The 26592-nt window shown below is 42.1% G+C and overlaps 1 protein-coding gene across 1 annotated transcript in view; it reads left to right on the top strand.

Annotated features, from left to right (window-relative positions):
- LOC134636665 (E3 ubiquitin-protein ligase RNF43) overlaps nt 1-26592 on the top strand; it is a 99865-nt gene that overhangs the window by 59487 nt on the left and 13786 nt on the right. Inside the window, exon 2 of the mRNA XM_063486755.1 lies at nt 10879-10992. Within this exon, the coding sequence (XP_063342825.1) occupies nt 10879-10992 (114 nt within the window). The remainder of the gene's footprint in view (nt 1-10878; nt 10993-26592) is intronic.

Genomic DNA, 26592 nt, shown 5'->3' with positions numbered 1-26592 from the left:
TGCCTCGTCCCCAAACAATGTCCAACCTACCGCTCGCTAGTTAACATCGTGCTCTCCTGGTTAATCACACAGTAATAGGTATTGGATATATATTGTGTGTGTGTGTGTGTGTGTGTGTGTGTGTGTGTGTGTGTGTGTGTGTGTGTGTGTGTGTGTGTGTGATAGGGAGATGGAGCGACTTCAAAGCAGCGGGGCAGCATTCTCTCAGCCCAGCCTGTTTACACTGCTCAGTGGAGTCTGCATTCCTCTGTCTCATTTTTCCATGGCATTCCACGGAGAGCTCAGCACTCCTGGCCATGTGCCATGCAGATTTACTCCACCCCTCCTCCCCTTGCCCCTACACATACAGTATAGAGCATGCATACTTCTCCACACACAACTGTACACTTGATTTGGCCATTAAAACAAGACAGGACCCAGCTGGAACTGAAGCACCCAGAAGCAGCAGCAGGGGCAAGTTTTTGGGAAAGGAAGGGAGGGGGGAAACAAAGGAAGGACAAAAAAGAAAACAAAAAATTAAGGTCTGACACGAACCGCAGGAGGGCAGGAGATTGCCCTCACTTGTTCCCGCTCCCCCGACGGACTCAGGTGGATATGCAGCTCGAGCCTCACCGATGTTTGACCGAAACATCTGCGCTGGTTTGTCTTGAAAAGCTCTCAGCGCATTCCCTGACCATAAATCAAGTGGCTTCAACGCCTGCCTTGCAGCCAAAAGTGAAATATAGCAGTAAAAAAGAAAACAATTATGCTGCCAATTACAAGGTGTGTTGCAACCAGTCTGCAGGCCACATCAGAGCGCTTCTGTGCTGATGTTTTTGTGACTATTTACTGGTAAGGTTGCTAAGGATGAAGCCATGTTGCCCGCGCAATATGTTTACATAAACATTTGCGATGAGTAAAAATAACACAAAAACTCCCTCTGGTTAGTGTTTACCCACTCTTAAGGCCTTTATGACGGCATTTCTCCGACACTGGCCACAGGTGGTTATGGGATCCCCTGTGGGGTGGGCTGAAGGGTTGGTGGCAGACATTGACATATGTAGAAAAATATGTCACTGTTTTTCTTTTTTCCTTTCCACTAGATCAAATTAGAAATCTTCCATGACAGTGTACTAGGTAATAACAGCTGCACAGCAAAAATATCCATCTGAAAAAGTGCTTTGATCTAGTTTGGAACCTCCAGCTATTTAAAAAATTTGCGGGAGACCATGGGGAGACCACTCGAAGAAGTTGTTTTCTAGTTGAGTAATCTGCCTGCCTTGCTTTAGTTTTATGGCAGATATCTTCTTTCCAGGAAAACAAGATTTAAGGCTGAACAAGCAGCTACGTGAGGCTCTGTGGTGTGCAGCAAGTGAAGATACACAGGAGCACATGCTAAAAGAATTATCTGTAGAGTCAGTGGGTTAAGTCATTTTTTGGTTGTCATTTTGTTCAGCGCAGCTGGGAGGATGGGGATGGCCATTTCCGGAAAAGGATTTACGGTACAAAGCGAAACCTGGTGCTTAAACATGTCTCTGCAACCGTTTTAGTTAATTCCTCCTCTTTGCGTTGGTTGAACATACCTGCTGTCAAGTCATAAGCTAAATAAAAACCATCATCACACAGACAGTATATATATTATATGTGCTCACTAAGAAATTCATTTTAAAAGCAGTAATCTGCATTTTATGTTGCTGGCAAAAACTAGTGCTTTATCATAGATTTTTTAATATTAATGTATTGCTGTGGTGTTCACAGATGCACTACAGTTAAAACAAGATAGATACCCCCTTGCAACTTGGAAAACACAGTGGTCGCCCAATGATTGCATTGAACTTTTTCAGCCGTCTGACACCAATTGCAAGTAGTTGTGGCAACCAACTGGTCACCTAGAGATTGACCGTACAACACTCTCAACCTCTGTGTGACCAGTTTTGTTTGTCATGTGGTCACACAGCGGGAGGTAAGCTGTGTCTGAACAATTGCGGCTCAGACTGACTGCAATCAATCTCAGACAGATTGGGAAATGTTTACAACTAACCTCCATCTAATTTATAAAAGCAGGCAGACTGACAACATGTTTCCATTAATCTGAGTCATTCTGTGTTGATAAGCGCAACTCATCTGTGACATGTTTCTTTGCATTAGGTGACTCGACTCAACTGTTTGCCAATTGGTTATATTCTGGTTAGATTCCAGTATAAAAGCAAACTTCTCTGGATTCTGCAGTTAAACCATCATGCTGCAGAAACTGCTTTGAAATTTGTGCAATTTCTGTTTCAAATCTATGAGGTTCTGGCTGGACTCTGAATGTAAGTAGTTAGTACTTACAACTACTCATCAGGAAAGTCTTTATTGAAGTCATTACAGGAGCGGGAGCAGGGCTTTTCCCACAGACTTCAATATAATTATGCTTCTTTTTGAAACTAGTGGTATTGCTTACCATTGGAAAGGTGGCATTACATTTCCAGTCCATGAGCTGCATTTTAAATGGCTTGAAAGCTAGAGCAACAAGAGAGAAGAAAGATATCTCCCTCTCACCTGCTATAATAAAGTTTGACCCCTCTTTAAGAATAGCATATTGCTACAAAAGACACATGTTGGTAGGTGGATTCATGGATGCAGGGGGGTGAGCATGGGATTGTGTTCCAAATAAAAGAGTGGCGTTAACCACCACCCCCTCAGCCTACTGTATTTTATTTTATGTGCAAGTGTGTAAAAAGGGCACCTGTCTCTCGTTAAAGAGATCTATAGTTAAACTCTGCGATGGTGCCCCTGACTGACTGTCTGTCTGTGGAGAGGGCTTCAGCTTCATGCATTGGTTCTATTTTGAAACCGCATCCTCTGCCAGCCTGTTTTAACTGATCTTTACTCAGACCCTTATCTTTCCTTAAGGCCCTGCAATGAGCCAAAGCTTCTTGCCTAGTTCGGGTGAAATGCTTAAATTAGCTTTTTAAACAAATTTCACTAAACAAAGAAATAAATGCTATACATTCAATGTTACTATAGCCACATAAATAAAAAAATAAGTGAAGTGAATAAAAATGGGTTTCAGTAAGGCAAATAACAAAAGCCTGCATTCTGCAGGTTTTTGCTGCACTACAATCTTAAAGTATGTTTAAAAAGAATAAAGAAAATAAAATGAATACAGAAAAAACACAATACTATTCCCTTAAAAGTAAATACTGCCCAGAGAGTGAGCTGCCTTGGCGGAGATTTTCTTGTAATACTGTACAGATGTCAGGTGACAAGATGATTTCTAGACTTTCTCTACACAGCCATCCTCCTAAGTCAAGTCGATATTACTTTAAGACCATGGATGCTTTTTACTTGCAAACTCCTGAAACAAGTAGTGCTTCTCTGGCAAAAGATAGATTATTAATAAGGGCTGAAATAATACTTTTTGCACAGTTTGTATGTTTTTAGTTCCATTGAGTGTTCAGATTCTAATGCTAACAAGCAGTCATAGGCAAATTGCTAATATTACACACTAAGGTGATACATCTAATATAAAACTTATTTCAGCTATGCAAGATATGTCTTTTTCTTCAGTTCCATCCTGTTTTGCCTGATTCCTCTCTTTCTGCCATAATGTGGAGCCTCCCATCCTCACTCCCCCCAACTAATTGATTTCCAGATAGCTGACCTTAAGCTCTCAAATGTGAGTGACTGACACTTGGAGGCGTGTGGGTTTTCTCTCTGGCTGGTGTGGGTAACCTGAGAGAGCTTGAGAGTTGTCCTGAAGGCTGGGGATGTGCCGCAGGAAGCCTGGAGGCTGTGTAGATGTGGCCGCTGTGTCTACAGGGAAGAAGGATCGCTGCAACACTAACAAACTGCTGTGTTGCCGAGCCTCTGATTTGTTATGACAGGGAAGTGCTGTGTTTATGTTTAACTCAGAGCTTTGAAATGTAAAGCGCAGCTTTGGCCTCAGGCTGATGGAGTGACCTGAGTTGTTGGTGGTGTGTACCAACAGTGCGTGTGTCAGTGCGTGTCTACGCACTGACACGCTTAGGTAAAACTTAAGGGCAACTTTGGGAGACAGACATTCTCTCTACTTTTAAGATTAGGCTTAAAGCTTCCCTTTTGGATTTAGTTAGGGTGGGATCAGGTAAACCTGAACTTAGTTATGTTGCAGTTATGTGGCTTCTGGGAGTTTCCCATGATGCACTGAATGTTCCCGCAGATGGATGCCCCTCCCTGAGCCTGATTCTGTTTGAAGTTTCTTCCTGTTAAAAGGGAGTGTTTTTCCTTCCCGCTTTTGCCAAGTTGCTCATAGAGGGTCATCTGATTATTGGGTCTTTACCTTAAAATTTAAAGCACCCTGAGGTGACTGCTCTTGTGATTTGCTATATAAATGAAAGTGAATTGCACTGACGATATACAGGTGAGCACTTTTGTATATCTATTTTGTGTTCTTATAGCTTTCTATCTCAAGCCTGTTAGACTATTAGTAATATGAGGGGTGCTTTCACACTATGCACTGTATTTGAGTACATTTGAGCCTTGCACAGTCCTGCACATATGGTAAGTGTGAATTCTATGTACCTTACCCAGGAAGTATACATTATTTAGAATTCTCCGCACTGCCAGGTTCTTTCGAAATCTACATCCACAGCATACCACTCACCACTCATGTGTCCACTTTATCTGCACACACAAACCAAAAACAGCAGCTGTATGTGTGGTTAGATTAACATTATGTAAATGTGGATAGGGCGGAGCTCTAGCATAGAGGATTTTCAACAAGGTTTGATGAAAAAAAATGTGCTGCCTTTGTGCACAGGTAAGGCTGTACCCAGCCCAGGTCCTCGGTGTGCAAAGTTCATCTCGGTTGAACTTTTGTGCTCCCTGTTATCTAATAGAAACAAGGAAAGCAGAAAAGTGTGAAGTGCCCCACATGAACACTCTGATCTGTGGAAATATGATTTATAACAGTTACTCCCTGTCCTTTTCGTTAAGACCATTTCTTCTTCCCTCTTCAGGTTCTTTCTTCTCTGTCTAATCCCTTTTATAGAACAGAAAGAGACAGCCTGACGCGCCTGGAGTTTGGGAGTTTGGGGGGGGGTATTCGTACTTAAAGAAAGGGCCCGGGCAAATTCGGGGCTGGTGGTAATTATTTGGGCCTCATTATGGGATCGTGTTTCCCCAAGTCATTCTCTGTGGTAACCGTTACTGGATATGGGTCTGACACTGTCAATAAAGCGGGAGGAAAGATGACACGTCTTTTGTTTTGACAGGACCAAAGCAGTAATACCTTCTGTTCGTTTGCATTTGCAAACAGAGACGAGGCGAGGGCCTCAGGGTGTACTTTTCCAGATGCTCCGACAGACAGAGACCGCTCTGCTCCCCTCAGCACTGGGCACTGCTCTTATATCAGTCTTTGATGTAAATCTAATTAGTGTAGATACATGAAGTCTGATTGAGCAGTGTGTATCTGTGTTATCTATGGCAGTGACCACAATGTGTGTGTTACGATTATTGATACAGGGAAAGGATTTGACATTTGAGAAAAGGCTCAGCGCCTAGACTTTCAGCGCCCCCCACCCCTACAGCAATTGCTGAGATTCCGACACACGCTCCTGCACCCAGAGATGAGTTACTCACTCCCCTGCAGAACCAAAACTGTCGATCAGCAGGCACAAACTTTTGCACACAGAGGTTCACATGCAAGCACATGTTCAGGGGCCTCTAGCAACAATACATAGCTATGCTCTCACTCATTTGCCCATGCTCTCACACACAGAATTAAAGCAAACGTGCTACCTGATGTGCTCCCAAAGGGTCAATGTCTCAGTCTTTTGTGCCAACTCAGGCTCCCTTTTCTTCTGAAGAGGACCTGTATATATTTCCCTTTTATAGTATTTTATATACACTGTTACAGTAGCTCAGGCTAACTGTTCTGAATGCTCATTTTCACTGTTTTTTTTCCTGTTATTGTAGAATATCATTAATATAATTAGTTATATAATAACTATAATATAATATAATAACCTTCTGTTTGCAAAGCGGAGCCAAACAAAGCAGGAAATTGGCTGAAGGGGAGAGTACTTAAAAGAGCTTGGATGAACAGTACAGCATAGGAGGGATTATTTTCAAGTGTAAATCAAGCAAAGCTACTTCAGCATAGTCCAAGAATAAAAATATGGAGCTGGAAATTATCTTAATGGGTCACGTAGCATCCACAACACCTGTTGCCTGTTGCTTAACCTCCTAGGACCTGGCGTCCACATATGTGGACATCACATTTTGGGTTATTTAGACCAAAATACTCAATTTTGCTCTACAAGGGCCTGATATCCTTTTACGAGGTACATTATACTGCTACTGTTCTATCAAAATTTTAAACGAATATCCTCACATGTGGCTCTTATTTTTCTTAAAAACAAAAATAAGGTAAAAAAAAAATAATCTGGTAATTCTTTGTTTTTACATTCATATGCCCCAATATGCCCAAATATCAAAGAGAAATTAAAAATGCATGCCGTGGAAGAGTTTGGGTCTTAGGAAGTTAAACAAACATTTGCCTTCGTCTGCCGAGAGAAGCGAGTCTAATTAGACCTGTCGTGCAATCAAGTATTGAGTATCACTTTGAACAGCAGTTTAGAACATGGTTAACTTTAGAAACAAAAAGCTGTGGTCACAATAAAAAAAACAAAAAAAAATGGATCACATGCTGACTTTTTTCTCACCCTATCAGCTGGCATTGAAAATGTATTCACCCACTGGGTGTGTGTGTATCTGCATGTTTGCATGTGGCAGAGTTGATTGAATTCTTCCTTGATATTCTCTAACTTGGTAGGCTTTCCAGGCCCTGAGGCAGAGTTCAATTGATTAAACCTTTTACCTTCCTCACTCCTAGTCTCGAGTCATACAACAGAAAAAGCACTTACTGGAGTGTTTGTTTCGTCTCCTACTAAACGAGCATGTATTTTGATTGGCCACCAGTTTTTCAGAAGCCCTGTGACCTGTACAGCTGTTAATTGACCGGTAGCTTGATAAGAGGTGCAAGCCTTTTCTGTTTCCCCCTTTTAGCGCACACTGACATAACTGCATAGGCCCGGTTCCCTGCTGGCAACAGATGAACTAGAACGCTCGCTTGCTGGTTATTGGCAGATGAAAAAAGAAGATCCGCAGGGCTAAGTGAGGGGAAAAAATATTATTGACTTCTCACTGTAGCTACTATTTATTTTCCCCTTTTTCTTTCCATGTATTTGTTTTTGAGGCTGTTAAATTCATGCCTGGGAATATTTTGGGGGTAGTCTTTGATTGAGCTGGAAAGGAATGCCTTTAATCGTGGCTACAAAGGAACCGAGGGACATGTCCTCGTCAGTTTTGCAACAGATCTAGACAGATGAGGAGGAGGAATGGAGGAGTGAGCATTGTTAACAGTCTGTGGGGAACTGTTTGCGTGCCCTGTGGTTTCTAGTGCCTGTGAAATAGAGACTCAGTGATTTGGTTTCCCAGGCCCCTTTTTCTCAGGGCCATACAAAAACCAAATGAAGACGTTTCAGTCTGTCTTGGTTGCTGTTTATAGTCCAGCAGCGGAGTGTTTCGAAGTGGTAAATGGTACCAATGATGGCACAGGGAGCGTTCACAGCCATCCGATCATAAGTTGTGTGGGCATATCTAAAATAGAAGATAATGCTTAGTCTTGCCGACTATGCAAATCATAGACACTGTGACCATCGAGGTGGTTGCCCTCAGAGCATCAGAAAGAGGAAACTAAAAGCGGCCACTCCTTATGAGCCTGCTTGGCTCAGCTTTGGGATTATTATCTGCTTTAGTAGTTACGATTGTACACTCCCATGCATCAACATGTTTAATGTCATTTCAAGAGCCAGACACGATCATATAAGCCTTAAGATACAAATGAGTGTTGTAATTTTACTGTAAAATCAGACTCTGAATGCAGCTCTTCTCGTCATTTCCCAGCAGCCGTTAGCAAAAATGAGCAGAGGTCATGGCATCTGTGAAGTAGTGTCATTAAAGGATTTTTGTTTTTATTTTCTTTCTTTTTCTTTGTTAAAGGCCAAGTTCAACTGTAGGCCTCTAATTTGGGCCTAGTAAATGCAGACTGGTAGAGGCAGCTGGCAGCCCTGCATGCAAGGCTGGCCAAGAGTCCATGCTGTCTTGTTGCCTGCCTTTCTGTTGAACAGTGGCTGCCATTAAGGAAACATGCAAGGGTCTGAGAATTCACAACAGGTTCTGTTTGTGACGTCAAGCACACCTGTCATCTTCTAGATGCTTTCATTTCAGTTCATTTAAAAGTGGATGTTGAGTACCACCACACAAAAATGTATACTGTTTTGGTTGCCACTGAAGTGCTAATTAGTCTTTATATTTGATTAGGAAAATGGAAAGTAGCTGCAGCAAAACATGCGAAACAACGCCTTCATGGAAATAGAGTATATGAACGAACAGATGAGTTTGAAAGTCAGTATTTGGTATGACCACTTTTATTCCCCAACACAGCCTGAACGGTCTTAGACAATCTTTCTTGTCATTTCTTTGAGTAGTCTTCAGGAATGGCTCTTGAAGAACATTCAACATCCCATTCATAGTCTCCATAGGATTTTAGGTTATGAGACATAACATAACGATCCAAAGCAGACTTACTATAAGCTACAACGTGATGAAATGATGGTGTGTGCTCCTAAAGGAGTCGCATGTCTGTGTTATATTGGCCTTATTTTAACAAAAAAAGCCACCAAATCTCTCCACCCCAATACTAAATTGAAATGTTTAAAGCCATGAATTCAATTTTATTTATCACAACAATAGTCACCTCAAGGCACTTACTATTATAAGGTAAAGTAATAATACAGAGAAAAACCCACCAATCAGACGATTCAGCAAGCGCTTGGTGACTATGGGAAGGAAAAACTCTTTTTTAACAGGAAGAAACCTCCAGCAGAACCAAGCTCAGGGAGGAGCAGCCATCTGCTAGGACTGGTTGGGGGTGGGGTGGGGGGAGGGAGATAGGACAAATGTGGAAGAGAGCCAGAGAATAATAGTAACTAATGATTAAATGCAAAGTGCAGTATAAACACAGAGAGAGTGAAAACAGGCGGGTGGAAAAGAAGAAAGAGAGTGCAAAACTTTACTACTCACACACACACACACACACACACAAATTACAAAATATAATAAAATCTATTATTATACAACACAATAATGAAAAAGATTGCATTCAAGAAGGCTGGACGTTGTTCATTGTGGAAGCTGGGATTTGCAGTGCATTATGGGATGAGTAGTTCCTTCTCTGTTAAAATTACAGTCGTTATGTACACAGTCTTGTACCTTAGTCTTTTTGTTTTATTTCCCTTTATTCTTTTTATCCAGATCAAAATCTTTTTATGATTCACCTCATAGCTGGTTGGCTTGGCTTAAAACTTGTGATCCAAGGATTTTGTGAATCATCAGAAGAGAAAATGAATTGGAAATTTACATCTGGAACCGGACCCCTTAAAACAGCGGACAGTGACTCTGTTAATGCACTTCTTCTGTCATGTTGTTTGCATCTTAGGCAGACATTTAGCATCAGTGCTGGTGTTTCTTATGCCAATGATCACAGCCGATATCTCGATAACATTCTGCATTATTTCATTTTAATCCATTGCGTTGAACAGCCACTGTGATGAAGGTCCACCCCCTGTGTTTTTCTTTTATCCCACCCTGATTCCCCAAGTCTGCTTGCTTTCTTCTCATCTCTCTCTGTTTCTCTGTTTCACCCCCCGACAGACATGCAACAGCCCTTTGCGGGACATTACGTCAATTCCCCTGCTGTGGGGTGCCAGCTGTTGATGTCACCCTTGGGTCTTTTTAATTTAGGGATTTCCGCTGGGTGAGATGAGGGGGAGCCCCATTACTTCAGCCCACAGCCACATGAAGAGGCCCTCCGTGGCAGAACCAGGCTGGGACGAGCTCATAGCAGGGCTAGGGAAGGACAGGCCAAGACAGGGCTAGGGAGGAACCCCAGGGACCGGGTGCTGCAGAGTGATCTGTGAACTTTAAGGACCTGTACCTGAGGTGCCATCATTCATGTCATCCAGGCAAATTAGCGATGCTGTTTTCCCAACTGCCGTGCAACTCCCTGTGCCCGTGACAGCATGTCTGTGACTTGTCAGGCACTGCTGCGATCCCTTGAGCTCTTAAATGCAACCTTTCAGCAGCTCAGAATTTCCTTCCTTTCAGAAGGGATCAAATGTTCCACTAAAGATTGACTATCTCTCATTCTTTCAGTCCTCAAGGCTTTAAGTGGGAGTGAATACTGCCATCCATGTCATTGATTTCGTAGGGTGCCAAAGTTTTCCTCTTGATGTCAGCCTGGGTATGGTTTAGGAAGAAACCATTTAATTTAACACATAAAGGCTTCCATAAATTGCAATTGTTGTTCTCTAGTGGTGTGAAAAAGAGCTTTAGCATTTTTGTGCAGACTGTCTTTTAAAGCATCTTTGTGAACATTTCTTTTTCTTTTTTGCTTTTGGTTTGAGGTCACACACTTTAGGTTGTCTTTTGGGTAGATATGGAAAAATGTAGATATGATAACACTATGACTTATTTATCTACTATTTAATTTAAAAAAAATTTAATCTAAATATAAGTAGGCCCTTGTAATGGCAAAACCCCCACCAAACTACACTTGAATATATCAGAAAGCTTTGGTGATTCTGTAATAGTTAATGCCTTAAATTGTCTCTACTGCTTCTGCATGCACTCAGTGTGATCGAGTAATTTTGCCTCATTTACATCATTTCTAAAGAAAGTTCAGTAAGTCGTACATCATTCCCAGATTCATTGTCTGTGTACTTTGTGCTCGTGCTTCTGGAGTGTGCATTGTAGCAAGTACTGCAAAGAAAAAATATTGCTAACCCCTTGCTCTCTCTCCTTTTTTTGCAGTATCATCCTCTGTCTCTTTGCAACACAAGTGAGGATGAACGACAAGAGAGTGACTTCATCACCATCGTCAAACTGGAGCACAGGGTACATCACTGTCTGCCACTGCCCGACAAGGTATGGATTGTGCACACTGACACACAGGCGATGTTGAATTTAGCTTTTTTTTTGTTTGTTTGTTTAATGGTCTGAGAAACTCCTCTCTCCGTGACCCCCTTCCTCGTCTCAGATGTGGCAGCAGACAGATTGACTGTACTGCCATTTCGTCTTGCCTCCAGCACCCCTCCCGCTCTCTGACTTTAAAGAGATGATCCTTTATTTGGCAGGAGCCTGATGTTTTGTCCAGTACAGTGATCTTTTTGAGTGAGGGCTTGGACAGGAGGGGGTGGGCTTAGCTCAGCGCTGCTATGTAGCAAGTGGCATCGAGCCCTGGCTTTGGATGTAAGGCTTTCAAGCCCCAGCTGTCACTAGTCAGATCCCAGCCAGCCAACCAGAACCAGACACTGAGTGTTCTCCATTTCTGCTTCTCTCTAATATGAACGCAGCCAGAACTCCATAGAGTCCACCGACAGTGGTTCAGATGTATGTGTAACTTTGACGGAGGTGACCTAAATCTCCCTTGTGTTTAAGCATTCTACCATACACACTGCCTGGCATACCCTGACTTTAAAATAGTGTGATTTAAAACTGTTGCTATTTTTTCCCCCGTTTTTCAAGTGGTGACAAATTAGCAGGCAGGAGTATAGTTAAGCGCCTGCCTTTTTTTAGCTTGTGTTTTCTTTTCCCCTAATTTAAAGCCATGTTTAGGAGCTGCCCGCCGTGGCGACGATGTAGAGACATTCCCACATTCCCCGCTCCTTTCTTCCTCCTCCTGTTTGCTCCTCCGGTGGGAACCAAATCGGAGAAAGAGGGGTGTCATTCCAGGCTGACTGCAGAAAACAGTTCTGATTAAAGCCTTAATGGCAACACTGTGTTGTCCCATAAACAAAACGCACTCTCCTCCCTCATGCAAAAGTATCCGGGAACAAAAGGCCGCCGCTTCCGAGTGCTTTCTTCCTCCCTGCAAATCGCCTTTGAGAAGCAAGGGAAATAGGAAGGAGAGAAGTGTGTGTGTTTTGTTTGGCTTGTCTGGAAAGTATGTATTGCACTAAACTCCACTCCAGCCACCTGCATCCTCGTTTTCATAGCACGATTCAAAGCTTTTGGTCTGGTGGATTTATTGGGGATTCAGCATGTAGCTGCTGAGAAGTTTGCTCTTGGCCTTTTGAAGGGATGAATCAGATATTTGGGGATGTGCGGTGCTGGGTCAGCCATGGTCTCTGGATGGGCCTTGTTTACAGCTAAGTCTGAGTGTAAACCCGCCTCGCCGATCTATAGATACTCTGACGGCCGCAGAGGGTTCGGATTGCACCACGCACACTCAGAATAGAGCGTAAAGCAAACAAAGTGACGCTCGAAACCCCGAGGGATAGCATTTCATTGTTAACCCTTGTTTTTATTTTGGTTTTCAGGGATTCTTATATCCAACCTTGCAGGGAGATTTCCTTGTTGATTTGCAGCAGTTCGCGCTGCCTCATTCAGTGCATCGAAACAGCTTGGAAAGTTTGTGCTGTGATACTTCCAGCATTGCTGACCATCTCTCAAATACATTCATGAACTTGTATGACGTGAAGAAGAACATGTGTGCCTCTACCTCAGTGATTTAAAGTCTATGTTAAAAGTACAATGCTGTAAAAATCAGGGTCGTTTTCCGTTGATTGTTACTCAGTGCGAAACAAAAACTGATATTGGGAAACCTTGTATGCTCATTTCCATTATGTCATAGAAGTGTGTGACTGACAGACTAAATGAACAAAAAATGCTGATGTTTTACGGGAATATGTACAAAGGGCGACGAGAGAAACGCAGCAAGGTTCTCTGACGTGGAGGCACTGAAATATAGGAGAGGGTGGTTAGATCCAGGGCTGTGGAATTTAATCAGTTTAGGCTTACTTGCACGTGGTAAATCAGAGGATTCGGGGGGGGGGGGGGGGGGGTAGTAGCCGAGTGAGCATCTATCTGAATGGTGGGATGCATGAAAGGTTCCAGATGATTCCAGGAGTCCAGGAGTGACAGCAGGCAGGTGAGTCCCATGAGTAGTAGCGTTTTTCGAATTATTAATTACTATGATTTTTTTTTTTTACATTTTAATTGAACATAGAGATGAGGGTTTTATTCTCAACCCTTATAAGCTGAAATATTTTAACAGCTTCTTGTAGGAGTTTTTCAGCCTGACTTCACCTTCTGCCATGTATTGGTTAAAAAATGTTTCTGTAAAATAAAAATAAACTCTGCAACTCTGTTTCAGAGGGTATTCTTCCAACGAGTCTGCCATGCCACACCAGTATTGTTTCTACAGTAGCCCAGATTGGACAAACCAAATACCTTCTTGAGAGGGTTGTTTTTGAATTTGTGTGAGGGTACTACTGTAGGTTCTCATTTTGCAAGGACAGGATGAGGTGAGAGGTATTAAGTTGGTTGCAGTATGCAACCTCACCACAAGATACCACTAAATCCCACATGCTGCATTTTTAATAGCTGAAAAGGATTTTCAGTGTTGGCAGAGACAGTGTATTAATGATAAATTGAGCTGTTCTGAATCAGTAAGTTCATTAGTAAGTTCGTTATCCCTGCAACACACCTGTTCAAGGTGAACCCCACCTCTTGCCCTATGGCAGCTGGGAATGGCTCCAGCCTGCGCCGCAACCCCGAATTGGAAAAGTGGAAAAAAATGGATGGATGAACTTTACAAAGTGAACTTAAACATGTTTAATAGAAGTTATAAAAAAAAGGGGGAAAGCTTTCTCTTTGTACAGTTATGTCCCATCAATCTGTTGCAGCTATTTGCAAATGCCTGAATCAGAACTGTTCACCGCTCCAGTGGTTTTGCATCATTGCAAAATGCGAAACAAGCAGAGGCCACAAGCTCTCTCTTCCTGCATGTTGTGCTATGGTAGAAGCAATCTGTTTGCTGTCTGCTTGTTTCACTTTACACTGAAGCCATGGAAAGGCTCTCAGGCTTAAGTCACAGGGCAACACGTGATTCAGAGAAAAGGCACTGCGGTGGTGCCAGGAGTACCAGACTAAACTCCACACCAAGCTTAATTTACTCTGAATAAATGCTATAATCTGTGCTTTTTGAAAGTGCGGACATTCTCCCACTCAAACTTCACCTCTGTGAAACACGATGAACACGAAGTGGTTTTGTGAAAACAGCTCTTACAGTGATTGAGTTTGGCCCATGTCTGGACTTGTTGACTCTCATAGAAAGCCTTGCTTATTGATTCTGCTCCTCTCAGATGAAAAGGCTTCTTGGCCTGATTGTTCAGTAATCCTGTTTTCTTTAACTGGGGCTTTTATGTGTATGTGTGTGTGTGTGTATGTGTGTGTGTGTGTGTGCGTGTGTGTGTGTGTGTGGATGCGTATTACTAGGCCACATGAATTCAAGCATGTTTTTGCAAATTTTATCTGGCACAAACACAATGCCAGTCAGATGGGTCAAGAGTCAGGTGACACTGACTGTGTTTGTCTAATGTAGTGAATCGCCTGGCATCAGTTTGATAATACTGTTTGTGACTGGTGCTCGAAAAATATATGATAGCAACATCGTTCTGTGGATCATTGTGCTTGTCTGTCAGTCTCTCTACTACTTTGGTCTAACTGAAATATGCCAGAGGGCAGCATTAACAATACATTAAATATGTTAATGTTAGGAAGACAACTGGTCTCAAGGGTCTCAAACACGTTGTGAATGGACTGTGCTTATTATTATTGCTTATTAGCATGTTGTGCTAATAAGCAAATGTTGACCTGCTAATATATATAAATTGGGGTAAATGTTGTACCCATATACTGTTGCTAAAAGATGGACGTAGCCACCACCACCAAATAGTAGAATTTCACTCAGTAAAACCGAAGCACAGACGGACAGTTCGGACAGTTTTAAACCTCATAGCGGGTCATAAAATTTCCCAGATAGTTCAGTTAAAATGCTCCAATGACACCAACCCTATAAAAACAGAGAGGACAGTCAGTGGAGGTGAAGCTAGCGACTGTGTAGTTCTTTTCACCTGTATTGTGATATATCCAGTTTTACTATGGTGCACCTCTGATTTTTCTTGGTAACAGGTGGGATCAGGAGGAATACATTACCATGCATACATACATTAAAATTGGGTGTGCTAGGCTTTTATCCCCTTTAAGTACAATACCGTCCCTGTGATGACTCACTGCCAGTTTGGGAATTCTATAGTGAGCTTTTCTCAGAGGAAACATGTGGGAACTACTCCAGCTCAGGTGTACCGACATGAGCATTCACCTTTTTGAATACACTGAAAATGCCATTTTTATTTGTCCTCACAATAATTCATTTAAGTCCGGCAGTGTGCATACTGTATTCACACATGAACGGGAACTAAATGCAGTGCTAAAATGATTCTCTAACTTGAACTCTTTTTATATACAAAAAAAACTCCAAAACATTGCTGAGAGTCTGAGTAATTAAATATGTACTTGTTATCTTCAGATTGTGACACAAACCTGATCCTGGAAGTTATCCACCACAAATAAATAAAAACTTTAAAAATAACACTCTTTTGCCTGTGGGGAACAGCGACTATAAAAATGAACCCTGAACCTTCTCTGTCGCATCATGTTGGTGATCGCAGCAACATGTCTACCTCCAGGCGACAATTAAAGACTTTTTAAGGAGAAGCTGATGTGTGCAGCTGTCGTCCTGGTTACCTCCTGTTTGGAAGGAGGGAAGGAGTTGTAGGAATGGATGGTCCTGAGGGAGAGAAGTTTTAATTGATCTAGGATTTTTCTTTTCTTTTCTTTTTTTATGAGACTGTGTGAACTGCTTCCAGTGTGTCAGCATAGAGCACGCCCCATGACTTGCAGTAGAGCCGGCGGAATAATAAATCAAAAACGACATGCTTGAAGTGCACAAAACCAAAAAAGGTTTCTGCGGTTATTATGAAACACCCTGGTGCTTGTTGCACCGAATTTTAAGTGGAAGCACCGTGTATAATTGTGGCTTGATAGTGTGCAAAACTACTGGTGCGAGAAGGCAGCGGATACCTGCAACCTTCGGGTTTCTGTAGAGTCACTGAAGCTGTCAGAGTAGATAGAGAGTTGGCAAGAATCGCTCATGAATAAAGGGGTTTGTGGGATTTTAGGGAGGCTTACATTGGTTCGACTTAACCAACTAAAGTAACCAAGAACAGATGGATTATGGAACAGATGTGCACAGACTGTGGGACCGAGATTGCAGTGGATCATGGGCTGCTGTCTCCTTATTTTCATCCAGGCTTCTGCTCCTCCTGCTATCTATACTAAGTCACCAGGACACCTGGAGCAGTGCTTTCTCACCTATCACCAACAATAAAATACAGCCTTTTGATTTGTTATATTTAATAAGAGGTAGATTAGCCACAGAGTCCAAAAGATTTTTTGCTAGCAGGCTCTGCACGTGTTTAGTCTGCGCTAAAGCTATTAACATGTTTAACAAGGGGTATATGGAGTTGACTCACTTTTCACACTTCTCACAGCCTAAATTGACATCAGAGAAACTGAAATTTTTGTCACTTTCTGCAGTTTGCTGATCGGGAAAGGTAAATAAAATATGAGAATAAATAAATTTTCTCCATGTTTTCGGTGCTTACAGACTTACTAGTAAGTGCTTGTTATATTAAGCTATTTTTCTGTGTTCTGTTCACAGAAAAATGGGATAGAATATTAAAAAAATTAAAAAATAGAATATTAAAAAAGTTACATTTGGGTCGTAATGACCACTGAAGTTTGGTTTGCTTATGGGACTCAGTTGCCAGCATTAGAACTTCAGTTCTGTTGCTATTGAGGGAATTCATAAAGAATTGGTGACAGCATAATGCCATAAACACTACTCTTGTGTCCTAAACTTTCAGACCAGGAAGTGTAGTCTCAGTAAAAGGAAGCATTTTGAAAACAAGGGAAACCCACTAATGGAGGAATGAGTTGTGGTTTCTGTCTCCTTGTGTGTTATTCTCTGTAGGGGTCAACGCTGACTTCGGGCGTATATGTTTTTTGAGCAAAGACGTTGGCTGGAAGTGCAGTGGCAGCTGCCTTTATCTGCTTTTACTTTGGCAGCCGAGTCCAACATCTCCAGTTCATCTGAGACAAGTCGAAGAGGAGTAACACAGAGGAACATCTGGAAAAAAGAGGATATTTCAGCTTTTGAGAGTAAATGCAAAAAGCAGCAGGTACACAATGGACATTTTGGCTGGTATGAAATGCGTCATCGTTAGCAGACTTCTGGATTTGCTTTGATTTCTCTCCCATGAAAATTCATTATTTGCCTGTCTGTGCCAGACAGTTGCTCGGTTGCCTTCAAAGGGATAAACTATGACTTTTCTGTTTCCTTCTTCAGCTACTCAAAGCTGGATACCAACTTTTGCAACCTTGGCCATACATTACAAGCCGACCGGCAAGGACTGTGCACCTCTTAAACCTGTTGCATGCAGCTTAAATTTTTGTCTTTTATTCTTTGAAGCACACAAAAACACAGACAGCGTCACATTTTTACTGCTTCCAGTTTGAGATAAACTCTAAATCACAACATAAAAAGTCTGGAAACCACACGGGGACAGTTCAAAATCAGTTTTTCAGTTGTCAATGTAAAAGACACGGGCCTGTTTTTTCCTGTTATCCTTAGGGTAATATTCCATCAGCTCATTGTGAGATAGGTTTACAGGGCTTTGATCATTTCATCTTTAATGTGACTGCTTCAAAAGTAATATAGAATTAGCTTTGGGCTTATTTCCAACAAGACTCCCTTTTATCAGGCAGCACAGTGAAAGGGTGGCCTTGTTACTGTGCAGTCTTGCACTGTTAAACATCTCAAATATTTCTCCAGTTTTAACTGTTCGCCTTTTCAGGTACACCACATGCACAAACCCACACTGCACTCTATCCGATTCTTTATTTTTTGAAATGATGGGATTTTTAAAAAGTCACTACGTTCCCGTCTTTGTGACCCAGATGCCTCCGTTTTCTCCTCCCTTTTCCCCGTTGCTAAAGTTAGGCCATGTCTTTGTTCACCACATCACTGTGCAGATAAATCAGTAGGAAGTATTTAGTTTTGAGTCCGCTGCCGTCTTTTAGGTCAGTGCACTCAATCCTGTGGTCATGATGTAATTTGTACTTTGATTAGCCCGTCTCCAAGGATTTCATTTATTTTGTCTTTGAGACAGATGGTGTTCTGACTGCGTTGCTATTTGCCTGAGCCACAGTCCTCTGTCTCTCGTTCCTTTCATGATAATGCATATGTTAAACACTCGCAGGGCTTTTAATAAGGCCAAACAATGGGCACCTTTGTCAGGCCGTTCCTTTAATCCACCTACACAAGCAGAATCATGACTCCACTGCCCCCCCTCCTCCAAACTGTGTTAACATCAGCTGCAGTTGGCTTTCTTAGTATGGTGCTGTTTCATCACAGGAAGAAAGGTTTTGTTTGCACCTGCGTACTAACTGTGCGTGTCTGTATGAAATGAACTATGTCAGACCATGTGACGTAGACACATTCCAGTTATTGGTTGTGTTAACAATCAAGAATTGGCTAAAATGGACAGGATGTACACAGTTTTTCCATAATAAAACATTTTCAAAGTTTTGGGGGTTTATTGCCATAATATCAAAGTAAATAAGCTATTTGGGAAAGTAAATTTAAAAAAAATGTTATGATATTGTTGATACCAATAATGTTGCAAAGTTGCTGAAGAAAACAGTGTTGTTAGTTGGCTGCAGATGAAGCTGCTAGTTTGCAACTGGTGTTGTCCTTTTGACAGTAAGTTGAACCTATAGACTGTATATAAAAGATGGAGATACTGTGACTTAATTGGTTGAATTTCACTAATCAAAATCTGAGCATAAACTTCTTGGAATGTCTGTGCTTCAAATTTTCTACCTATAGGGTTGATATAAAGGTAGAAAGTATGCATAGAGGCCATTTGAAGATTTGTAGTTTTTGGGACTTACTGGCGCTTTGTTTAGTCACACATGGTGCAGTTTGGGTGAAGCGCACACTGCCAGACAACGATTTATGTTGCATTTAGATGCCAACTGGTTAGTCATGTGCACTAGCTAGTTTTTTGGGATACAAGTGAGCACCATTAACACTTGAAAATGAAAACTCTGCATCATTTAACCTGTAATTTTTCTGCAGAAAATTGCACTCTTCTGTTTGTAGTTTAGCACAGCAGGATAAACAATACTACAGCTACAGGTTGAACGTGCATAGCTTCTGATTCTGTGACTTGACGGTGACTGCTCTGTCAAAAAAAGGCAGACATGTCACTTGTACTTTATGCTTTAAAAAAGGAAAAGGATGATCTTTGAGTTTGTCTGCATGATAGATTGCGTTATTTTGCACCTTTGAAGTGGTTAAGCATGACATTTTAGAGGACAACACTATGTTTTTTTCCAGTATAAAGCACTGTCATTTTGGTCTGTGCACCCTTCCTTTTTGCAGAGCCATACTCAGGCACGCTCTCTGAGTAAATGGTCAGCAACTGTACGATAGGACAAGGGAGGAAGCCGAAAACAAATTCTGAGAGGGCAGATCTGCAGCTGTTCCAAGGACAGGAAAATACTTTGATAAGGGAACATGGACAATAAGTCCATGGCTGGACTCATTAGCCTAACATTTAAATGTTGTATTTATACTGTTCTGTTATACTGTGCCGTCAGTGCTGGTGCTTCCTCACTGCCCTGTTACGTGAAAGAAATTTCCACCTGAGGTTGCCGTCTGGTTAGTATTCCACACACAAGGTGGGATATGTGGACAGGGGAGTAGCAGTATCTATACTGTTTAGTGGTGCACTTTAAATGCAAGTTTCTGTCCATCAGGGTGACAGATTAGAAAGCTCTGGAACAAGCCTTAATTGTGTGTGTGTTTGTGTGTGTGTTGGGGGTGGTGGCGGGGGGGGGGGGCTTTGTGGGCTGCGTAACAATGAGAAGAATACTTCAGGTTTCCCTACTTAATGGGAAAGTGCATTCCTTTTTTCTTTCTCACCACTTCAAAAACAGGTGGTGTGCTTTGCATTTCACAGTCACGTGTGGATTTTGAAATGGTGATTTGGTCGCCTGCGAGAGGCTGAAAACACACACAGATTGTTCAAGTGAGCAGGTGGGACAAAAAAAGGACATCAGGGCATGGCACGGATTAGTTCCTCTAATCTTACCTGGGAACGGTATGAAAATGGGCTGGATTCTTAGTGAAACACTTTTGACTTCTTAATTAATCAAGGAAGTCTGCAGATAGGTGAAAGCTGAGTAGTTGTTTAAATTGGTGCCGCATTGGGAAGCAAGCGGGAAGAATTTCATGCATATTACTGTCTGCAGGTACCTGGAGATTTTAGCTTGACAACAAGAAAAGTCTGAGGTTAGACATTCTCACAGATGTCAGCATTGTTGCTGCTCAGCTCAGTTCACCGTTGTCATCGCCTCTGCCACAGAGGTGCGAGTAATTCGCCTGCCTGCCTGTTGCCTGCTGCTCTCTCCCCGCTGGTTCTCTCACATCTTGTCAGCTTTCTAAGACGATGCCAGCGTTGCTAAGCTAAACACCGACCCTCCCTCCCAACATGCACATAAGATCTGGAAGATGTTCTGTTTGCTTTTAGCTGCGATGTGCTTTGAGTGGCCACCGATTAGCAGCTTGTTGTCCCACTTTCTCACTTTCCTGCCCTTCCCATTTTCGCTCCCCTCATTGAAATGATAGAGGGGCTGTGTCCTGGCCCGGCTTGGTTACTGTAGGCATGTGGTGCTAACACAACCTTTGTGGTCCAGTTGGAGTTTGTCGTTAATGGCACCGCAAAACTTTCGTACCCAAACAGTGAGATGTCCATAGAGATACACCGCTCTAAAATAGGAGCAGGTGGATTCTCAAATATTTGTGGATGTGTGAGGATTGTAAAATATGTCCCTCTTAGCAGGGTCTGCCTAATATTCCCGACTTATATTTCTATGAAAAGTGGAAATGCAGACTTGGTTGCTCTTTTACATGTTACACAGAGGGAAATGGGGACAAACTTCACTAAGTATTACTCACATAAGCAAGTCTTTAACTCCAAATACTTGGTGCATGCATTAAAAAAGTAACCTGGTAACAACCCTGGAAAAAGCAGTAATGACCCTGAACATGTCACAGCAACCTGAAAGAAGACTGTAAAAGTTGAGATGAAAGTGAGCCATCATGCAGAGTGAATAAACAGTACAATTTCACAAATCTTTTTTTGCAAAGGCTATAGTTAATGATGCTAACAAAAGAACAAACATCCAAGAGATCCAGTTTAGTGACTCTCATTATCGGAGGTGAGGCCTTCCAGATTGATTGCCTAGAGCTCTCTGTGTCTCGCCTGTCAATCTAAGGGGCACGCCCCCAGTCCCCTTCGTCTAAAATCATGTATTTATCAAACAGTTGTTGTGAAAAGGAAAATTAACCAAGAGAGGCTAAAATCATTTATTGGATCAGCCTGTAAACATGCTTTTAAGTTCTCCAACGATGGCCTTAAAAGGGGACTCTGTGAGGAGTGACTCACTCTTTTTAGCAACTGCAGTTTGTGCCACTTTCACACTGGCTTTATTTCTGCTTGAAGAACCCCCCTAGCAAATTTTAGCAGAAATCACAAATAACTGGATTGTCTTTGATTTCTGGGTTTAATTACAATGGACCTATCGATGTGAAGAACATGCACATGTTTTTGTAAATTACACCTGCTTCAAAGCACCTTAACTGCTCTCAACAGCTGCTGCTCCATTACTTAACTGTGTGTTCAATGGGCCAAACTATGCCAACAAAACTTCCTGCATGCACCTGCTACTGGTACTTGGTGGATCCTTATGCTACTGATCAAAATTTATTTAGTGTGTTATTTCAAGCTTACTGAGCTAATTGCATTTGCTTTTTAAAAAAACCAAAAAAAAAAAACCCAACTCACTTCGCTCTGTGAAATCAGCTGAAAAGCATGTTTCCATCAAACCAATTTTTTACATACAAATGAACCTTAAAATCGGCCCAATTTACGCATTAAGCAATGCATCTCAGCTTCTGAACACACTTGTTTACTAATAAAGCCATCTAATATATTCCCTGTAAGATAAGGCAGGGAAAAGAACATGTGCATTTTAACTTGCACGTGCATCATACATTTCCCCCATATTAGCATCTATGCATGCTAGGCTGTTTATGTGCTGCCTGAGGGCAAAATTCGCCTACCTTTCACATGTCTCCCGATTTTAAGGAATGAAAAGCGTTTGCGTCTCAAAGCGTTCATATTAGGGCAGCACAGCTCTCACTTGTCACTTCAGTGGGAGCGTGTGAGGGTCAGGGTTTCATCGGGCTGTCGCTGGCACGCATGATGTGACAAAAATGCTGTGCTCAAAATAGGACGCCGTGTCATGCTTGCACAGAATGACAGAGCCCAGATGATGCCGCACTGTGCCAAATTTCTGTTATTAAAATGCCAACCACTTGGGAGACACCTTCACTTGGCTACTAAGAAGGGAAGGTGGGAGATGGTGTGGACTTCCTTATCAGTTGAGATTTTTGGCATTGCAGGCAAGAGTTCATCCTGCGTCCTCACAGCCCGCAGAGCTGAAGATGTTTTTCCACATGAGGATGGCAAATAGGATGATGAGTGCTTAATGGCCCTGCAGTTACAACTGTACTATATCACTGCCTCTCCCTGATGAATGAGGTGTTCATAGAGCAGTAACTTATTATTACTGCAGTATTAGTCCTTTGATCTTCCAGCAGTTTTGAACCCTGGAGTTTTTTAGAAGGGTGGCTCGTCAAAATAGCTTTGCAGATGCGTTCGCGCCTGGTCTTGCCCCCGCTATGGGGAGAGGAAGCCTGGAGGTGTGCAGAGGCACCAATGTGCAGGAAATCCTGACTACAGAGACGCTGCATTTTGGTCCGTCTTGTTTGAATGGATCAAAGAAGTCGTTTATTATCGTATATTTTGGTTTATATTTATTTGGAGATTGATGATTCTTGTGTCTGCTGCAGAAGGTTTAATTGCGAAGGGGAAAGCCCACTTTAATCTTCAAAGACCCCAAATATAAAGGTGCTGTCCTTGAATCCCTGCTCAGGAGCCCCAATAAACCACAAGATGTCATTCTTGCCAGGACATTCCTCTATTAATGACAAAGGCGAATGGTAAGTCTCAGGGTGAAACATGAAGAGGGAGAAGAGAAGGGAGCAGAGGAGGTGAATGGGTTGATTGAGGGGAGTGGCAGGTGAGGCCCAGAGGGCGACCCTCGCTGACCCTGACTACGCCTGCTTCAAGGTCACGTCTGCCGCGTCAGAAGCAGGACTGCTGGCAGAAAAATTAGCTGCTTTTGATTTTGCTCTTTCAAATCTTTTTTTTTCTCTTTTGCGGTCCCTCTGTGCTGCTCACATTCCCTCCTGTTTACCTACCTAATTCTCTTTCCACCATCCCAACCTCCATCGGCGTGTCTGGCACATCCCAGCTCTCATTGTGCAGGCTGAGCCGCTGGCCCTCTTTAAGATCTGCATTAGAATGTTGTTTTTATATAGCAGCAAGTGGAGGCATGTGGAGTCTCTTTTGAACTGCTTAGCAAACAGATGGAGGTTTTTACGCTGCCTTTATGAGATTAAGTGAAACATTCCCATAAAAAAGAAATGTCTCCATGTCCCTTCACCCTGCTCACTCTCTCTCTCTCTCACTCTCTCTCTCTCTCTTTCTTTCTGTCTTCCATACCTTTTTCTCTCTTCATCCTTGTCTTTTCTTTTTCGTTCCCCTTATTTTTTTTTCTGGCCCACTGCAGGCTTGGGCAAGGGCAGCCTGCTTCTGAAAGTGAAGTGGAAAGTAGACAGGTTTGTGTTACCAATAACTACTTCCCCAGGCAGGCGAGCGCTGAGCATCTCCCAGAGTTTAGACCACAGTGGCAAACAGGTCTTGTGAGTCTGACACTTCAGGCAGAGAGATAGAGCAAGTTCTTTCTCTGCTGCAGTGTGAACCAGTTCAACTCTGACTCAGGTTGGGTAGGCTCAAACGAGGTGTCATTGCTCTAGTGATGACTAGAAATTTAGGAAATTTTTTTTTTCAACCCACAGGTTTAAAGTGAGTGTCTAGTTGTCTAGTGTACTAGTTGAGCCACGCAGGCATTTTATATGTGAGCTGTCTAACCTTACCAAAATGCATTTGTTTGTGGTGTGAGTAAACATGAAAAGTTCATGCTGTTATTGATACAGTAAGCGTTTAGTGTTTTTTCATGGAGGACCAGCTTAAAAAAATGTTTAAATATAGTTTTATCACAGTTCTCGTGACTTATTTTGAAGAGAAGCTATAACTTGTTTGGTGGGTATTTAAGTGCCAGTTTTTTTTGCTTGCTGGAAAAGTCCCTTTTCTTCGCAGCCTTAATTTTCTGGCTTGTGTGACGTTAACTTGGGCCCTCTGCGTGCAGTCCTGCAGGGGGATGATAACCAACATGACCTTTGTGGCCCTCAGAATCCAACTGACCTGTGGTGATCTCCCATCTGTGCACCCCCCCCCCCCCCCCCCCACACACACACACACACACAAAAAAAAACCCAATCTTTAACTCTGCTTGGATAATTTAAAGAAATGGCAAGCTTTCTTGTAGTAGTCTTCGGAAATGGGTCCCCAGGCTTCATGAAGTAAGTTCAAACCTCTTCTTTAGATGTTGGCTGCTTTTAGATGATCCCACAATGTTTCAGTAATGTTGAGGCCAGGGCTCTGGGGAGGCCAATCCATGACTAGTGGTGTTCCATTGTGTTCCATTCCATTTTTCTAGCTAGGCTTGCTTTAACTGTATTAGCAATGTGTTTGGGATGATTATTATACTGAATAATGAAGCTTTCAGGCACTTTACAGATGGTATTGCATGATGGATCAAAACCTGCATTTCTGCTTTCATTTTGACAAGATCTCACCTGCATTTCACAACACTGGCCGAAATGCAGCACAAATTATGACAGATGTAGGGGGAGGCCCCTACAAATACCTGTAGAAACTCACTGTTGTACTTTTCTCCTGGCCTATTCTGTACATATTCATAATTTCAACCAACTTGGATTCATCACTCCATCAGACCTGTTGCCACTGATTTTCTGTCCAGTTTTTGTGGCATTTGGCATTCCTCAGTCTTTTCTCAATGTTTCCCTTATAAATGGCTTATTGACAGTCACCCTGCCAATGAGAAGATTTCGAATGAGGCTTCATTGAACAGTAGAAGGATCAACTGACAGTCCAGATGCATCTCCTAGGTCCTCTGTCGGGTCTTTGCTGGATTTCTTTCCTGTTTTTTCAGGATATGACTTTCAGATACTGCTCATTTGCTGTAGATAATTTTATAGGCTGCCACTTCTTCTTTTGTCTTCTGCTTATCCAGTTTTTGCAAAAATAATGAGGACTCACTGCACACCAGCTGAGATCCAGGTTTTTGGCTAATAGCTCCTTTGGAATCACCTTGTTGGTGCAAAAATACAATTTTATGTCTGTCAAACTGTGTTCTTTGGCATTTTTCCTGAATTCAACTAAAGAAGTGTGAACAAACAATAAGTTTTTCCAACAGACTGCTGGTAATAAATTGGCAAAAGATACCATTTAAAATTGGTTCACTGTTAAGTCATCTTTTATGTGTATATATAACACTGGTTCATCCCTTGAGTTAGGAGCCTTTTTATATTTGAATGATTCATAGGTCAGTTTTAAGTGGCTTAACAAACAAACAAAAAGGAGCACTGTAAAAGGTTGGGCTGCTTAGAAGCAAAACATAAAGAAATGAGGGTCGGCTGAATATATGCATGCATCATATGTTATGTATTATAGGAATGATAAACACAACAATATAATATTGACATTGAGTGTTTTTGATGGGGTTTTTTTAATAGTTTTTAGCACATATTGCTGATGACATGTTAGAGGAATTGACTTTGTTTGTTTGGGTTTAAGTCATCCCTGAAAACAAAACGATTTCCATGTTTGTCTTTGTACTGCAGTCACACATCTGGATATCAACACATAGAATCTGTAGGCAGGAGACAAGCTTTCTGGTGTCCCTTTGGTTACATGTAGGCAAGTAGTCCATGTGGAGAGCAAAGGAGGATTCACATGTAACACAATAAAAAGCGACATCTGCTTTTCAGTAGGTCTTTTTTTTTTCTTCTTCTTTTTTTTACCTCTCTTCCTCCAGAGGCTAGGTGAACAGAGTAGCTGATCAGAATGAAATGGAGACACAGCTCATTTTTGTGAACAAACACTGAGGATCATAACTAAAATGTGATTTGCATTGATTTGCAGTAGTTGACCACTACAGAATGTCATATGGTATTTATGTATTGTCATAGTAAAATAAAAAATGTGCTTTTTTTCAGCTTTTATTTGTACCTATGTTAACGTCATTTACAAGCAGTGTGTGTGTTCAGTTGTCACTGTGCTGCTTGTGTGTGTGTGTGTGTGTGTGTGTGTGTGTGTGTGTGTGTGTGTGTGTGTGTGTGTGTGTGTGTGTGTGTGTGTGTGTGTGTGTGTTAGCTCTGCAGAAAGACACGGCTTACTGCACAGTCTGTTCCAAGAATGAATTCCTGGAGGCTTACAAGAGCTGATGAATGAGATGGAGGGCTCAGGGCAGGAATGATGGGAGGGAGGCTGCTCTGCA

Source organism: Pelmatolapia mariae, linkage group LG10_11, assembly GCF_036321145.2.
Source record: "Pelmatolapia mariae isolate MD_Pm_ZW linkage group LG10_11, Pm_UMD_F_2, whole genome shotgun sequence".
Taxonomy (NCBI): domain Eukaryota; kingdom Metazoa; phylum Chordata; class Actinopteri; order Cichliformes; family Cichlidae; genus Pelmatolapia; species Pelmatolapia mariae.
The sequence above is the reverse complement of the archived record's forward strand: the minus strand, read 5'-3'. Positions and strand labels throughout refer to the sequence as shown.